Consider the following 18,404-nt stretch of genomic DNA (forward strand, 5'->3'; position numbering starts at 1 on the left):
CTGTGTGTGTCTGTCTGTCTGTCTCTCTCTGCGTGTGCCTGTCTGTGTGTGTGTCTCTCTCTCTCTCTGTGTCTCTGTGTGTGTCTGTGTCTATCTGTGTGTGTCTGTCTGTATGTCTCTCTGTGTGTCTGTCTGTCTCTCTGTGTGTGTGTCTGTCTCTGTGTGTGTGTGTGTGTGTGTCTGTCTGTGTCTGTCTCTGTGTGTGTGTGTGTGTCTGTCTCTCTCTGTGTGTGTCTGTCTGTGTCTTCTATCTGTCTTGCAATATATATTCATGTTTTTCATTAAAATAATGTTGATTACAAAATGTATTGATTTATGACAACCTCTTGAAACAGACATATTTTGTCACTAATGAGCCATGTGTAACACTTTTTAAAACATTTTTTCGTGAAGAGATTAAAAATAAAATTTATGATTAATATGAAAAAAAATATTGGAAAATAGGAAATGTTGTGCTAAAATATTTTCATTATTTTATTATTATAATTCAAATGATTACCATGATTATCATTATCAAATTACCATGCTAGCTAGCCAAATTACCTTTCAAGATGTAATTACTCTGAGAACGAGTAATCTTCCACTTCACAGCTTTTCCACAACTGGGATTAAACTGTCCCGATTGCAGGTAAGCATGGAGTTGACTGAAATATTCAAAATCGCTCATTTTAATCAATCCGCTGAAATTGACGGTGCAAGATTGAAAAGTGGCGCATGCGCGACTCACATCGGGTAACAGCGCGGATAGATACAAAGCGCATGCGCTACAGACTCACATCGGGTAACCAGACTCACATCGGGTAACACAACGCGCATGCGCGGTAGACTGACGTCAGGTAGCGTCATGGCGCATGCGCGAGAAACGCAACGCACAAAAACCAGTCTTACCTATGGTAGCAGTAGTTTGTCCAAGCGGTGTTGCCGTAGATATCCGTCCAAGATGGCGGACGATCGAGAACGCTACTGCGCATGTCAGACTCACATCGGGTAGGCGACTCACATCGGGTAGTGACAAATGCCGGTCAAACTGAATAACTAGACGCACATTATTTTGCAGTGCGTGTATATATTAGGCACTACGGTAAGAACATGCGAGGCCTAATTTCAAAATACAACCCACCTTCAGAGTAAAGTGATTTCATAATGTATATTCTGCCAAATATGAATGAATGAGTAAACAAAAGAAAATACTTAAAACTAAAGGAAGAAAAATGAATCAAAGTATAAATAAAATCAATAATTCTAAAAACAATAATAGATCATAAAACTTCACATTGATAATAGACCACCTCAGGGTGTTGCTGTAAAATATCATTCTGATGTACAATTTCTATAGTAACTTCAACAGCTCAGGCTGAACTTCATTATGCAGGTCAGCTGGAAGCATGAAGCTCATTGGTCTATTAAAGCTCTCAATCTATGCTCTCAATAAGCCATAAACAGCTGATTCTTTGACTATCAGACAGTCGAGGTCCTCCATCAGATAAAGCTGAATTTTCTGTCTTTTAAGCCACATTTAACTACAACATGGCTGAAGACAGAAAGTAGTTAGTGATTTTAAGAAAAACACAATATGGACTTAAGATTGAGTAGTAAAAATATTCTTTTGTGACAACTATTTCAAAATAGAATTTAAATCTTTTACTTAAAGTGTACTCCTGGTATTTCAAAGAAATGTGATCATTGTTATGTACCTGTTCTGTTGGCCTCTATCAGCAATTGCCAAGTGATGGCAAAACACACCGACAGAATCTCAAAAAGGAAGCACTTAGAGGCTAGTTTTCATTTGAATGTTAGTGAATAGTAGACTGGTCCATTTTTTGGATGACAGTCTCTTGGTTTGATATATTTGCTCCCCCAGACAACATGGACATAAAGAGTTTTTTTGCGAAAGTAATATTTCCTTCAGCTAACAAATAGCTGAGTCCCTTATGGACAGGTGCTCTCGATTTTGACAAATAAAAGTCTGGCTGGCTCATGTATAAACTGGGTCACAAAATTGAATGATACTCTACTTTTTTAGGAGCAATTTTGATTACTTTCCACTCTACTCATTGATTAGATAACAAAAAAATAATGTAAAAGAAATTGCAATTACATGCAAAACATTAAGAGATCCTCAAGTTTAAATAAACAATGAGTGCTTATTACCTGTCAGAGCTCTTTGTGTTAAAGAGAGTAAGTAAGTAGACATAACTAAATGGGGCTGGAATGTTTTACAGGATGTGCAGCAGCTGAATATAGTGTGTGTGTTACATCAGAGAGAGATAAAAGGCTTGAGGCTGCGTGAGGACAGGTCCTCACTTTCCTGGATTCCTACTGTATGCACAGTACCCCACAATGTGGTGTTTGCCATTATTATCATGCAGCATTAAGTTGTTTTGCAAAAATAGATTTTTAACAGATGTTTGTTGTTCGGACTTGTTTTGCTGAAGGTTTTAGGATACATGGTAGAGATAAATTTGTGGGAAGGTAACAAATAAAAAACTATAGGAGGCCTGTGAGTCACCACATTTGACCCATATAACATTCTAGCTAAACACACACACACACACACACACACACACACACACACACACACACACATGTACTGTAGATCTGCACCTGCATCAATGCTTTATAATCCTCTTAGGATCATATGAATTTGCTACTAGAATGTTTAATATGCATCTGGACTCAGATCTACATTAAATACACATAGTGATATGTCACAATTATTATGATTGTCTGATATTAGTGTGGTTTTTGGAATAGGAGCATTAAGGCTTTGTGCAAGGAGGCATTGTGCAGAATTTCAAGTGGGTCAGACTCATAACCACTGAGTTATGGTCGTTCATATATTATATCATGATTCTGTACCATCTTTTTATCATTCTTTATTTCCTTGACATTTAGGTAATCCAAATACTGCATGTTATACATCCAATTAGATGAAGTGCCGTGGCAGAAAATCTGTTTAGGCAGATGTTAGCATAGTCTGTACCACCATGTCTTTGAGGGATCCATGATCCAAATACTCCTTTTTCCATGTCTCATTGATCATGTGCTATGAGCCAAAATGTAGAGGCCTGTTTAAACATCGACTTGGTGGCTCTATACAAACCAAAGTCTAACAAAGTTTAACTCTTTGAAATAAGCTTATTCACTTTCAGAAAGTTACATGGGAAGATTGATGCCACTTTCATGTCTATATGTTTAAATTAAATGAAAGAGAAACATTTTTGTATTTGACATTTTTTACAGGGATTTATGTGCCTGATTATTTTTAGGCTGGGAACAGTAACTCCATAGTTTCCAGTGGCTGAACAGCAGTATTGCAAATAATTATATTCTCACTTTTGTCATATATTGTCATCAAGAGAGACTGGTTTATGTCCGACTTTGTAGAAACCCTATGGTGGTCTTTTCTCTGAATCCAAATCTTTGAGCATATTTGGACTTACAATGGACAAATTTGGGCAAGCAAACCTGGAGAAATATAAAAATATGACCATCATGACACAGAATGTCTTGAGGGTAAATTAAATGATAAAAGAAAATACGAACACTCTGTCAGCTCAGTGTTTGAAAATTTCCAAAGTAAGATTATCTCTAACAATGTTAATTCATTTTTACTGCATCATAGTTTTTTTTGTTTTTTTTAGATTGCGTGTGTCCTCACTTACTCTCACCCTGAGTCAGGTTAATAAGTTACATACTGATAATGTTAATCCAGAGTGATAAAAGATTTTTCTCAGTGTGGGCCAGTTCATTCACCACTACTTTCAACTTTAAGCATATATTGGTAGAATGGAAAACACAACATTGGTTGAAAAGATGAATCAATTATTTTCTTAGATGTAGACAGTAAATGATTAAATCCAAAGAGCACATTGTTGAAGAAAATATAATGAACAACAACAGTAAACCAAGCAATGTCTGCCTCACACCTTTATACAATAACAAATACAGCAGTGTTTTTTAACAAAGAGAAAGTATGGAAAAACAAGAGACTTTTAAAAAATTTAATATGTATGAATTATATTTAGTAGCAGATTACAAGAGTCAACAAGTATGATATGCCTATGGAGACTGTAATTACAACTGTATTAAGTAGTAAAAATACAAGCTGTGCTGCCTTTTCATGTACAGTTTATTAGTAGATTTAGGAACAGTAAAGAAAAAATAATGGAGGCAGCAGTTTTGGTAGGCTGAATCACTTGGACAGACTGACAAATAATACAGTGAAAATAACAAGTTTATTGGACATGAATTATTGATGAGATGCTTGATTAATACTCTTGACATGAAGAAATGTGGATAATCTGAACATACGTAAAGGATATCAGCAATTATGTTCATATGTTGGATTGGACAAATAATACAGTGAAAATAATTTTATTGGACACACTGCAAAACAATTATTGATGAGATGCTTGATTAATACTCTTGATATGAAGAAATGTGGATAATCTGATCACACATGTAAAGAATACATCTGATTATGTTTTATTTCTGCTGTTTTTCATAATCATTGACTGGTGTGGCCATGGAAGGGCATTTGGGACGTCCAGAAGCAGGCAGGAGGTTTTCCCAGTACTCTCGATGAGCCCTAAGACAAATTTGGTAGGTTTAGGTTTAGTAGGTTATAAACACTTTATGTAGCCCCCTTTGTCATAATAACAGTCACTATGTCACAAAATAAGACATGTACCAACAAGAATGATTTACAACATTACAACTAGTGGTCCATCGTGGTTTAATGTACAACTTCCAAAGTGTGATGTGGAAACTTGAAAGCTCCAGTGCACAAACACTGAGAGGTGAAGTAGGAGACATTTGTGTCCAACAGTTAAACTTTTGGATTCTGGATTTTTATTGAGGGAGGGGGAGGATATGTCATTTTAAGAATTTGAAAAGGGATAATGAAACTTTTTTGTCTGACCAGAGTATTTTTATATATGGTACACATGTGTGCAGAGTTTCTGCTCAGTCTTACCTAGCTCTGACCCAGGGTTTAGTGTGCATCTCCAGAGCAGCCCCCCACAGTCCGTGCTTCTCTGAAGCTGGTGGGAGGAACCCCCTCTCTGCAGCCAGCTCTTCTGCTATAGCTCTGATATGGTAGGGCTCAAATCCACAGCAGCCTCCAATGTAGCGAATTCCAACATTGTAAGCCTCTCTGGCATATTTCTGAATGTCCCAACGGGTCATTGCTCTGGTCTCCAGTGCTGAGATGAAGACAAAACATTCAATGCTACACAAAAACAATCAAACTACACAAAAATACAGTTTGCAAATAACCAAAAGCTAGGAATGCATAGCGGGGTTATTTGAGCAAAACCATTTAAATTCAGACTTTGTTCAGTGAACTTAGGGAAACATAATATAACATACTTGAACCAGTGAAATTCTATGTATCTAATTTAATATAAAAGAGTTGTTGCTGACCAAAGGGGAACTCAGGAAGGCTCAAGTATCCACCGAAGTTACACTCTGGTGTGTGAAAGCCCAGCGGCTGGATCATGAGGTGGGCCTTCAAACCGGCTTTCTCTAATCCCTCTTTCATCAACTTCACCGTGCGAACGCACGTCAGAGGGTCCAAGTGGCAATTTATTCCGACGATGTCAGCTCCTGTGCATGAACATAAATATATTTAGGCTTTGCAGCTAACATTAATCCAACATTTAACTTGATGTATCATAACACAGGTCAGTCAGTGTACCAGCTTTGACCAGCTGGACAGCGCACTCTCCAGGCTGGACTCCTTGCATGTCTCCATGAGGGGAGATGCAGAGTGTCGCTCCCACTGCTTTACCACTGGTCTTCAGCACCTCCACTGCCCACACTGCTTCTTCCACATGATCCACAAACTGCAGGAGAAATGTGCAGTAAATCATTACAAGTTGATTTGAGACCAGATCCGACACTAAAAAACTTAACATCATCTGTTGTAGAGTTTTTCCTCTTGGAGTGCTGCTCATACCTCCACTATAAAGAAATCAATGTTCTTCTTGAGGAAGTCGTGCATCTGCTTCTTAAAGATGGCCTTGACTTCTGTCTCACTGTGACTCTTCTGATAACAAGGAGTCATACACACACACCCAGCGACCAATGCATCACCCTCATCAGCCACCTCTCTGGCCAGGTTGCATGCTGCCTCATTGATCTGGGCCCCCTGGAACAGAAGATAACAGACTGGAGTAATACCAGAATGATGTGTGGATACTTTTCATCATGACTGGTAAACAGGAGGAAGGTTTTATTAATGATTTATTCTTTTTACTGACAGTGAGGTTGGTGACATTGCCACTGATCTCCAGCTTATCCTCACTGCAGTAGAAGGTGAATGTCTGCAGCACGTTGGCTCCTGCTCGTAGGAACTCTCTGTGCAGCTGCCGCACTGACAGTAAGACAATAAGAGATAGACAGTCGTAAGGACAATAAAAAGAAAACTATATGGATATTATTGTGGACTCATTTTAACATGTAACGTACCAGCTTCAGGATGTTCAACAGCAGCCTCAGGTGTCCAGTGTCCTGCTTTCACATAACCACGTCGCTCTAGCTGCATTACATAACCCCCATCTCCTACTATCACCTCCCCAGCATTCAAACGCTCCAGGATACTCTGAGGACACACACACACACATACACACACACAGTTATGAGGCTTGCATTCATGTTTACTCTGCTTCGGATTTGGCAGATTTCCTGAAAAGTTGCTCTGGCGATGTTGAAAGAGCACCTCATTGTAATCAGTAACATCTTCTGTTACAAAATAAAAACAAGTAATTCAAGTAGAACAACATAACCCACCTGGAGGCTCTCTGTTGTGAATAATATTTACTGGACTGTTGCATATTTAAGAGTCTGTAATAAATATTCTACAATATTATGTGATTGTAACTACCATGTTAATAGACAGCACATATGAAAGACCAAAGCACTAAACGGTCCCAAATTAGATTAACTGATGAGTAGCAAATTATATCAAAAGTGTGATAAATCCACAGCTGTCACATTATTGTTAACTTAAACAATTTTTATTGTCTTCTCATCTGTCTAGTAGCAACATCTGCTGTAATATCAGGTTGCGTTTCACTTTTTCTACCTGAAGATTTCTGTAATTCATATGTTGGATGAACTTCAGAGTGCATTTTTTTTCTGTTAAATACCTTATACAGCTTTTAACATTCAGGTAATTTTGGCAATTTTAACTAATTTAAAAGATTCATTAAAGACAAGACAAAGCCCACGAGTTGTTTTTGTGACCATACCCTTTTCTTCTTGCTCTCCATTGTAGATAACAACTCTTTGATGGCAGCCTGAAAAGAAAGCTGGCTTCAATGCGCGAGATGCAGCTGTAATCCTGCACAGAGACGCACGGCGGGTGGCTGTCTTAACGCTGAAACTACCCCGTTTATCTCACCACATCCAATAACATATGCTGCGTTTTGTTTACCCCTGAAGGTTGAAGGGGCGCTGTCCTGACGTCACGCATGGGTTTGACTTATTCTAGTTTAGGAGTAAGAACCTGTTTATGCTGGTTAGACATTTATGGCAATACCAGCCTAGCAACATGTCCACAGATAGAAGATGCGCAGTCTTCATCGGTCAGCTGTGCAATACTGGCTATAGTGCGCATCAGCAACAGGCGGTGGTCAAGTGCTAGTGTTTTTCAAACTGTTTTTGCCCGAGACAAGTCAAAATCTCAAGACATACCTGTACTCATGTCCGTGCAAAATAGTGCCGTGTCATCACTCCTTAAACGCTAGGGGGTTGCACTTTTTGTGTGTATGCATCTTCCATGCAACATGCAAATATTTGTGTTTCATAAGTTTAACTGCTGTAATGCAAAATGCACAAATCAATGTCTTAACAATTAACTGCAGACTTTTTCATTGACAGCTTATTAAATGTAACTGCAGACCTGGAGACTTAAAAAATGTACTTTTTAGACTGTGACACATTTAACCCTTTATTACTGATTCAGTACATCAGTGATCTGGGGGTGTCTTTTGATTAATAAAGGAGGGTTTTTCCACAACCTGGCAACCCACAAATTCTACCTATTCTGCTCATAAATGGTGTATAGAGCATTAGTAAATTATTTATTAACAATTATTAAGCCATTAATCAATTAATCAATCAATGCTGCTGCTTGGCTATTAACCAGGTCCAGCCGAGGGGTCTCACATTACACCCATTTTATATTCCTTACATTGTCTCCCTATCAGATTCAGAATTTATTTTAAGGTTCTTGTAATCACTTACAGAGCCCTGCAGTATCAGGCACCTGAATACTTATGTGACCTCCATCCGTATACCCAGTAGGTCATTGAGTTCTGCTGAGCAGGTCCCCTAAAATAAATGGTGATTGGGCCTTTGTAGTAGTGGCTCCAACATTGTGGAATTCTCTACCTTTAGTGTTACGATCTACAGCCTCTGTAATGGCTTTTTAAAAAGCTTATGTCCTCTGTTTGCATGTGTTTTTGCTTTTATGTTTTATGGTCTTTTACGTTTGAATGTAGTTTTTATTGCTCTTCTCGATTCTGAGTCATTGATTGTATGTTTTAGTGCATTTGTTATTGGGTTTTTTTTATGTTTTGCATTTTTTATGGTCTCTTCAAATTGTATCTTGTGGAGTACTTTGTGAATTTTATTTGTGTGAAAGGTGCTATACTAAATACATTTATTTTTATTGTTGTTGTTGTTATTATTTTAAATGCATGTTTTACTCAAAATGACTGTATGGACACATTTTTGGCCCCCATCACTTACATTGAAAGCGCAATTGAAGAGGATCTTTTAACAGTCAGCATGAACAACAGGATCTATTAGTAATTCCTGCAATGAAAACATTACACACTGTCAATAGGGGGCAGCAAGCCGCTTTCGCTCTGATTTACTCACCATTAGAGTAGAAGAAGAAGAAGGGTTACTAGATCACTTCCTGGCGGGGTTTCGATAAATAAACAAAGTTATTGTAAAGGGTTAATAAACAGAAGTAGACAGTGGATAATGTAACATTAACTATCAGTCTGCTCGTTTTTGGTAGTTCGGGTGGTTAAAAGTAAGAGAAAGTCTTTAGTGCTGTTGTCTTTATGTGATTTGACTCTCCGGTAACTTTAGTCTCATTCAAACAAGGTAAGACTAGTTGTTTAACATTAATACACAATCCTAACTGTTAGGCCCTTCAGCACAATTACAGTTATGTTAGAAATGGACAGAAAAATGCTTTGGCCTGTATGCGGGTGTTTTTGACTCGTGTTTGTAATTATGTAGTTACATATTTGTTTAAACTCCATCATCAGATACGAGTATTACTGTACTTAAGGTACTTTTACTTAACTTGAGTATTTCCATTTTTCTGTCACTTTACTATAACTCACTGCATGTAAACTGTATGAAAGGAGAAAGCAGTCACCCCACTACACATATTTGACAGCCAGTTATTTTAAAGCTTGATGTTAAATGCATTGATGTAAAGTAGTTACAATCAGCTGCATCTCGACTAGCTACAACTTCAAAATGCTGCTAACATTAGTGATTGTATTTAATACAATGTATACATACATTACATACAATAGTTAGCACAACACTGACAGGGCCATTAACATGTATAAAATGTACTTACACTTTCAGTACATTCTGCTGATGATACTTCAGTACAGTAGTTTATTTTTTTGTAAAATTTGAATGCAATAAGTTTGCTCGTAATTTGGCATTTTGCTACATTTTCTTAAGTAAGGTATTTTCTTCCACGACTTACTATTACAAAGCAATTTACAGAAATAGTCTTTCTTTATATGTTTTGGATGGACTACACAAACAGTGAGTCTCTGTTGTTGCCTTTCATGAAGAGAGGTCAAACTTTGGCATATCTGTTTCTGAGAATCAGATTTCTAACTTTTATGATTAATGCTAACCTTGTTGTCAGATTCACCCTAAATGTTGCTTCCAGCTCTGTCTGTAATAAAAAAAAAAAGTGTCATTCTCCTGAAAATGTGCTTGGATATAGATTCAATACATTAGATAGTTTTACAGAATATGAGCTGAAATTCATTTAAGTTGCATCAACTAGACTAAATGGAACCAGAGCTTGTGGTTCTTCAATCAATACTAGGTAAGACGAACTTTGTCTTTGGTTTTGTGCTGTTCTTTCCTGCCAGAGACCTTCATTATTTCGTAATGGATCCATCCGACGACGTGAGAGATGATAGTCCTGCTTCTGATGGCTCTGTGGAACAGAAGGAGACCCTGCCTACAGACATGCTGAGGTTGATCTTCTATGTCTGCTTTAATACTTGTATTATTACTACTTTTACACTGATGGGTGTATTTGATGAATCTCATCTCCAAGATCACTGTACACAATTCATTTTTTCCACCAGTGTCATGCTCCTATGAAAGTACATCACCTCTTGTTACAGGACAATTATTACACTCTTTATAATGACTAAAATTACTTTTTTTCAGAATCAAACAGCAGATGTCCAACCAGTGCTTTGAGATGGCAGTACAACTCAATGCAGGTCAATTGGTTTCTGTATTATTTCCCATCATGTTGTATGTTCATCATGTCCACAAATGTAAATATCATTTTTTCTGCTGTACAACAGGAAAAAACAAGAGATCATGCAGCACATCTGAAGCTGAGAGAGACTTGTGAGTATTTGAACATTTGATGATGTAGAATTTGAGTCAAATGTGCATGTTTACACTATTAACATATGTTTCATTAAATATCACAGGCCAGATTATGTCAGTGAGCTGGAAAGAATCAAGACAATTCATTTTAACAGCACACTGGCGTTGCACAGGTATATAATTATATACCACAGAGACATAATAATCAATAATGAAGCTTTAAACGTTGATTTACTTCAACAAATCAGTGATTTGACTGGTGTCTTTCAGAATGCAGATGTGGCGTGCTATTGGAGAAAAGCTGAAGCAGAATGATTCGGAGGCTGAGTAAGTTAACTCACAGTATACTGAAACAACTGTGATGCATTTATTATTTTTTAAATTTTGACAATGGTTTCATACACTTGTCTTTCTCAGTTCGCTCAAAGCTGTGAGTGATCGCTGCATGGCTCTTTGTTCACACGTAAAACAACTTCAGAAAGTAAGTAGCCTTATTGTTGTGTATCCATCCTTTAAGTGTCTGTCTGCACTGTTATTGCTGTGTTTAAAGTGTTTTTGGAGATTAAAATAGATTCAAACTGTGCTTTTACATTAGATGCATTGGCAGTTAAAAATGTTTCTGCAAGCCGGAGTATTATGAATGATACTGCAGGAATATTGAGATGGTTTTCAATAACCTTCATTAGCCCAGGACACACATTCCTAAATCAATATTTCATTAGGTAAAATATTTATTGGTAACTTTGAAACTTAGTCTTAAAGTTTATCCTTGATATAGTGTGTAATCAAAGTAATATCACTTTCTTCTTACAGGTTTGTTTGTAATAAATAACTGATCAGATTTTATAGCTTCTTTACATGTTTGCATATCCAAAAATGTATGAATTGAAGGGAAAGAAAGTGGTTTGTCCCATTGAAATAATTAATTATGCATTAAACTACCACTTCATTTGTCAACAGGAGTCAAAAGATCTTCAAGATGAAATCACAGAAATACAGAAAAAGAGGCTTGGTATGTAACAAAAATACAGATATATAAAAAGCCACTAGAGTTTGTTGTGAAGAGAAGGATGTTGCTCAAGTTAGTCTACATAATGGACAACACTACATATGCTGTACACAACCTTCTGCTCAGACAATGGAGTGTTTTCAGCTCCACTGCAGTAATGACTGTTACAGAGGGCCATTCTCACTCACTGCAGGAGCATCTACAATGAATCCCATGAAGTTTAAAAAGCTACTTTTAATCTACTTATTTTTTTAGTGTAGTACTTTTGTATAAATATATATTTTTGGTAATTCATACAGACAAGTCATTGTGTGTGTTTCTGTAACCTATGTGTGTTTTTTGTCATTTATGTGATCTATCTGATTGTGATTTTCTTTTTCATGCTTTTTAACAAATTTAACAACTTATTTTGTGTGTAGAGATGAAGCGGCTCACACGTGAGAAAATGAAAGAGATGGAAGAGTTGAAGAAGAAGGAGCACCCAGATACAGAAAAATACAAAGCAGCTTTGGAGAAAGGGCAGGCAAATCTGGAGAAATACAAAAAGATGACTGTCATGACACAGAATGTCTTGAGGGTAAATTAAAACATAAATGTTTAAGAAAATACACACAATATCTGTTGGCTCAGTGTTTGAAAAGGTCTACAGTGAAATTAGCGGCTGATGTATTAATGTATGTGTTTGTGTTCAGGGCATCTTCTTGGCGTGTAAAGTCAACTGGCTGGATGATCCCGAACTTCGAAACATTGCCATGACGCTGGAGGACTTTCCCATCTCTGATTAAAGACTGATTGACTTAACTCATATTTATATGTGTCTTATTGTATTGTGTTGTAAAAACTGTCAATAAATAACCATAAAGTGTAAAAACCAGTATTGTGATTTTTTTCTTTTTTACAAGCAACGTAGATATCGTCCAGATGCCACCAGAGGGCGACTCACAGGGCGAGCAGAGATGTTAAACCTGTGTACATGCTGTCAATGAAGAAGAGGAGAGAACATCTCGCGGGAGTTTTGTATATCCAATCTAAAACTAACCTTGACAACGCTGTGTTTAAGGTCTAATTGGGTTTAGGAACAGAAAAAAGTTAGAGAACCATCGTGGTTTAGGGTAATTAATCACTTGGAACGTGGTGTGGGTCAAAATTTACGAATTCTGTACAAATCTCGCGAGTCCAGGGTTACCATCTGCACACGTGTTTAACAAGCACAGTCAACCTACCTCCTGCACGAGCGTTTACAATTTAGGTTTTTCTTGATACTAAAGTGGAATACAACAATCAAAATGCCGAAGGTCAGGGCGGAGAAGAAAACCAGGCAGCACCAAGAAGTCAAAAATCAAGGTACGTTTTTGTAGACACGCCGTGAAGCCAAGTTAGCGTTAGCAGATTAGCTCACAACACTGTCAGCTGCTGGAGGGAAGGTAGTGGGCTTTAAAGTAATAGGAGTGTTACCTCTAACATGAGGCCTCTGAACGCTGCTGTTGTACAAATGTTAAAAGAACTCACACATTTATGGGTACTATTGTTACTTAGTTTGGCATTGAAGGCTTGTTTACGTGAGCTATTTTCCAGTCAGCTGATGCTCCCAGTTTAAGTCTGAGACATCGACTCCAGTCTGCACTGAAAACAGTCAACACTAAAACCATTAGTTTATTTTTTGAACCATACTATAATGAGATAAAAAACATATTTTTTGAACTTGGCGTTGACTCCCCTTACACACACTATTTTGACAAACCATACAAAGCTACACAAGTACAGTAAACAATGTGTTGATGGCTGTCTGCTGCAGGGATCATGTTCAACACTGGGATCGGTCAGCACATCCTGAAGAATCCTCTGGTCGTCAATGGGATCATTGAGAAGGTGAGCTGTACAACTGCACTCTGGGACTGAGAGGGTAACCTGTTCCAATCCTCTCCCTTCCTACCATGCACCCATTATTTCTTTTTTATGTCAAGATTATAGGTCAACAGTATATCTCACATAATGGTATCCAATCTGGGAGCCCAAAGATGTATTAAAGATGCAGCACAGCAGTATGTGTGAAGTTTTACTAGTAATAAATCTCTATCAATATATCAAAACATGTGCTTTCGTTAGGTGCCTTTTCAAGTTTTGGCAGTATAGAGTGTATAAGGGTTTAGATCATTATGATAGAGGTATACAATGGTCATTCCCATGCTCAATTATGTCCCTTAAGTTGTTGCACCAATTTTTGATACAATTTTGACACAGATTTTGTTAACAATTTTTGACTACTTGAGAATAGATTTTTTTGAAATGGTCCAAAGTTCCTCCACAAAACCCCATTAAGACAGCAAAACCATGAGAAATGCTGTGAATTAGTATCAAAAACTTGACATTTTGAGATTTCTGTAAGAATTGGATGGTGAGCTCTTCTTTTGTGGAAATTGCTCAGACACTCCCTTATTGTCAATCCATCTATGAAAGCCAAGCATCTTCTGAATGCCCAAGTTCTGTAGTTTGTGGTTGTACATTTTTATGAAGATGTGATTATCCTAGAGGTCACAATAGGTCATTTTATACAGTGAGGTCAAGTTTGGAAAAAAATGAAATGGCTACTGTGGGAAGTATCATCATCACTAATGAATACAATTAAGCATGCTGAGTTCAGAAGAGTCTCAGCTTTCCAGTCATACCAAATGTATGCAACTCTTAGGCTATTTAAGGATCCTAGTGTGCAAATACAACATTTTTAGAATAGTGGAAAATAACACATTTATACTACATGTTTTTGCCCAAAACTGCTTGGGATTACCATAAAGTTTGCATATCTGTAGAGAGGAGTCTTGTTTGTACCCATTCAATCCATTTTCATTCAGATATCTTGAGTTTAGAGGTCAATGGAGTCCTTTCAAAATGGCCATGTCAGTTTTTCCGTCACCAACATTTAGCCAAACTTTGGAGCGTTATCTCTGGGCAATTGAATCGAAAGCAACTGGACTTGTTATGTCTGTGAAGACGTTTCGCCTCTTATCCAAGGGGCTTCATCAGTTCTTACGTGTCTGACCAGTATGAGCTAGTCTGACTAACTGGTTGAGAAACCCAGGTATTTAACCTCTGTGGAGGTTAGTGCTCCAGGGTGTGCCTCAGGTAATCCATAGATGGCTTCTTTCACTCTTCTTCTTCTTTCAAACCATATGTCCTACCTGTCCAAGATCTTTACATTGCTGTCCTCAAAGGAATGTGCCTTTTCCTTTAGCTGTAAATAGACAGCTGAAACCTGACCTGAGGAGTTAGCCCTTCTGTGTTGGGCCATACGTTTGTTCAAAGGGCTGATAATATAGACTATAGATAACTATGACCTGGACGAATGAGAACATTCACAGACAGTTTGGATCATTATTGATCCCCTAGCTAGCATGGCACTGGTTGGTACCAATGCCTCAGGTCATCTAGTTTCATATGATATCAGTATCTAGCTTTAAAACTGAGCTCACTGTAGCCTCTGAAAGACAGTCATGTTGGCCGAGGATGCTGACATCCTTGTGGAGTTTAAGAGGTTAATGTTAAAGACAACACAGACAAACATGATGCAGAGTATTTCTAATTCACCACTGTCTGAACTTGTGTGTTACATGTTTTCCAGGCTGCCCTGAGGCCAACAGATGTGGTTCTGGAAGTGGGACCTGGTACTGGTAACATGACTGTTAAACTGCTGGAAAAAGCCAAGAAGGTGAGAATATCAGTGTTTTCTATTTTGCCCTACATGTAAGTGCTCATGTTGAGATATGAATGTCTGCTCTAATTCTGTTATTGTATACTGCATTAAACTGCATTGTGAGTGTTGCTTGTATTCACTATTCCAAATCTCCCCCTATATTTTGAATGTTTAAGCATTGTGTAAACTACAGGAAGCAAAAATGGTTTAACCAGAGCACATTCTGAAGTGTGTAGTCTCCCTGATATGTCACTTTTTTATTTTCATTTGAAAATGCATTTGATAATTTCCTAGATGAGACAGTATCATGTCTGATGTTGCTGTCCTCATTATTTCCCATGTACTTGTGTCCACTTTTAAAGCCTTCAAGATTCCAGCATGTATAAATGATTGAGTAATGTAGTTCAGGCAGGATTATTGTATTTCCATTACTGCCTGTACCCCTGATGGGAAACGTTTCTTTCCAGCATATGTCATTTTGAGAAACTTTCCACCCTGATTCAGCTTCTCACTGGCTTGAAAATCAATCTAATGGGACAATAGTTATTTTGGCCTGTAAAAAACATCTTCAAAAATGGGAATCTCGCAGGAAAATTGTCTTTATGTTCTACTCATTGCAAAATGAGTCACAAAGCTAATTTCATTAGTTTTCTCATTAATCTAATGAAATGTACTTTCACCACTGAAGAGTAATAACTTGTTATAAGCTTGTTTATCACTTTTTTTCCCTCTGTGGGCAGTTATGTGACACTTTGGCTTCTCTTTCCTATTCTGCTGTTGTTGTTGTGTTTTTGTTTTCCAGCGTCATCAGCAATGATACATTTCTTTTGATGGTTTGGTTTTAACAGAAGTTGCTGTTTTGCAGGTGGTGGCCTGTGAGTTGGACTGCAGATTGGTGGCTGAACTTCAGAAAAGAGTACAGTGCACGTGAGTGGAGACGTTGGCACGGTGCCTCCATATATTTGCGTAATAATTGCAGCTGAGTATGGAGTGAATACCGGTATATGTTTTAAATAGAGGACGCTGTGCTTTCCAACAGACCCCTGCAGACCAAGCTTCAGATATTAGTCGGAGACGTATTAAAAACAGATCTGCCTTTCTTTGACGTCTGTGTGGCCAATTTACCTTACCAGGTAGAGACATGTTTCCTCCACACTGAACACTTACATTCCGTAAAATAACATGACGCGTGTCTCAAACTGAACCTTTCTTAATTGTGCAGATTTCATCGCCTTTTGTCTTCAAACTATTGCTGCATCGACCTTTCTTCAGGTAAACAGCTGAGGCCCACTGAAAAAGTTTAGCTCAGGTTGTTGTGCAGCAGTTTGCAGCTTGTTTGTGCTTCACTTTTCAGATGTGCCGTGTTGATGTTCCAGAGAGAGTTTGCCATGCGACTGGTTGCCAAACCCGGAGACAAGCTGTACTGCAGACTGTCCATCAACACACAACTACTGGCACGTGTAGATCATCTCATGAAAGTGAGTGTTTGCTGTGCGTTGTCTAACACGGTTACAGCCATTGTGCACACATCATGACAGCGTCTCCAGCTGTTTTTGTCCATGTTCTTTGCTGTGATACAACTACTGTAAACGTTCATGTTTCCCCGTTGATCAGGTGGGAAAGAATAATTTCCGTCCTCCTCCTAAAGTGGAGTCAAGTGTTGTCAGGATAGAGCCGAAAAATCCTCCTCCTCCAGTTAACTTCCAGGTGAGTTTATTTTAATTATTTATGTATTTATGAATGTTTGATGCTGTGAGAGTGATGCTGGTCATCTGTTCAACGATATTTAACATGTGTTCTGTCTTCCTGAGCAGGAGTGGGATGGCCTGGTCAGAATAGCCTTTGTAAGGAAAAACAAAACCCTCAATGCAGCTTTCAAGTGAGTATCTGCCTGCTGGAAACGTTGCCGCCAAATTTCATGTCTAGAGGGGGAAGAAACAGAAATACTCAAGTTGTTTTTTTTGTCCGTCTAGGTCCACTGCGGTCGAGCAGCTGCTGGAAAAGAACTACAGGATTCACTGCTCTGTGCACAACGTGGTGAGTGAAACATTTCTCTCTCATTCAGTGTTGCTCATTTTTAATGCAGTAACAGTTTGAATCTGAAGTCTTGTGCTTCATCTTCACAGGAAGTCCCAGCAGACTTTAGCATCACCAAGAAGATAGAGAGTGTTTTGCAGGAGGCTGATTTCAGTGAAAAGAGAGCCAGGTCCATGGATATTGATGACTTCATGGTGTAAGTTGAACATCTTTTTTTTTACTTTTGAACCTTTTTTTTCCCCAAAGCCCACTGAAATGAATAAATGGTTTAATTAAATTTAATCACGGGTGCTCTCTTTATCCCCAGACTGCTCCACGCGTTCAACTCTGCTGGGATCCACTTTTCTTAAATGGCAGGTGAACCAGAAATAGCTTTATGACGTATGATGCCTTTATGGTGTGAGGACAGTCTTTAGTGGTCAGATGAGATTGCTAATTGACCGTTTCTCTTCCTTGTCGTGGTTTGCTTTGAACAACTGAATCTCAAGTGTTGCAATGTTTGAAATGTATAAAAATATTAGAGCATTTAAAGAACTCATATTGAGATTCTTAACTGTGTAATTTTACCTTTTTATGAATATAGACTGTCACTGCACCTACAAGGACAATATAGCAGGGACTACTGTCAGTGGTTGTAGAAAATATGCTATGAATGATTTCTCTGTCTTAAAGCAATCACCTACATGTTTTCTAAACAACTTCAAAATCACTTTTTCCAGCTAAAAGTAAATATTTAACAACTGTTTTGAGTGTTGTAAAATAAACTCAGATTGTTGAAGTTTCTCTGTATGCCATGCTTTTCCTTTTCTATGCTAAAACCATTTCACTGTTTGCTGCAGACTAGTACTGGAACTTTTGGTTAGCTCCTTATTGATTAATTAGTATCAAAATATGTAATTTAATGCAAAGTTGTTATAATAGGCTGCATTGGCTGGTACTATGGCCAGAAGTCATTGTGTGGAATAGTATTGACCACAGGAGGGAAATATAGTCGTCGACTTTACATCAATGTTAACAATTCCAGTGAAACCCTTTCAAAAT

General features: G+C 37.9%; 3 protein-coding genes across 3 annotated transcripts; 2 read left to right on the top strand and 1 right to left on the bottom strand.

Annotated features, from left to right (window-relative positions):
* Positions 1-4,219: 4,219 nt before the first annotated feature.
* On the bottom strand, positions 4,220-7,530 carry LOC128364815 (betaine--homocysteine S-methyltransferase 1-like). The gene is made up of 8 exons (XM_053325430.1): positions 7,257-7,530; positions 6,475-6,607; positions 6,267-6,379; positions 5,963-6,154; positions 5,702-5,849; positions 5,428-5,610; positions 4,979-5,207; positions 4,220-4,591 (listed from the first exon to the last, which is right to left on the bottom strand). Exons 1-8 carry the CDS (start codon positions 7,275-7,277, stop codon positions 4,489-4,491), a joined length of 1,122 nt encoding a protein of 373 aa, XP_053181405.1. The 5' UTR covers positions 7,278-7,530; the 3' UTR covers positions 4,220-4,488.
* A 1,463-nt stretch (positions 7,531-8,993) lies between these two features.
* Positions 8,994-12,499, top strand: cenph (centromere protein H). The gene is made up of 10 exons (XM_053325749.1): positions 8,994-9,126; positions 10,152-10,259; positions 10,459-10,514; positions 10,602-10,647; positions 10,734-10,802; positions 10,900-10,956; positions 11,047-11,110; positions 11,590-11,641; positions 12,058-12,215; positions 12,331-12,499. The coding sequence occupies exons 2-10, from the start codon at positions 10,171-10,173 to the stop codon at positions 12,421-12,423; spliced, it is 684 nt and encodes a 227-aa protein (XP_053181724.1). The 5' UTR covers positions 8,994-9,126; positions 10,152-10,170; the 3' UTR covers positions 12,424-12,499.
* A 344-nt stretch (positions 12,500-12,843) lies between these two features.
* On the top strand, positions 12,844-18,139 carry dimt1l (DIM1 dimethyladenosine transferase 1-like (S. cerevisiae)). Its single transcript, XM_053325276.1, has 12 exons — positions 12,844-12,982; positions 13,434-13,507; positions 15,255-15,341; positions 16,192-16,253; positions 16,366-16,459; positions 16,549-16,598; positions 16,681-16,804; positions 16,941-17,033; positions 17,141-17,205; positions 17,300-17,363; positions 17,453-17,559; positions 17,671-18,139. Exons 1-12 carry the CDS (start codon positions 12,925-12,927, stop codon positions 17,711-17,713), a joined length of 921 nt encoding a protein of 306 aa, XP_053181251.1. The 5' UTR covers positions 12,844-12,924; the 3' UTR covers positions 17,714-18,139.
* The last annotated feature ends 265 nt before the right edge of the window (positions 18,140-18,404 follow it).

The sequence above is a fragment of the Scomber japonicus genome, chromosome 9 (assembly GCF_027409825.1).
Source record: "Scomber japonicus isolate fScoJap1 chromosome 9, fScoJap1.pri, whole genome shotgun sequence".
Lineage (NCBI taxonomy): Eukaryota > Metazoa > Chordata > Actinopteri > Scombriformes > Scombridae > Scomber > Scomber japonicus.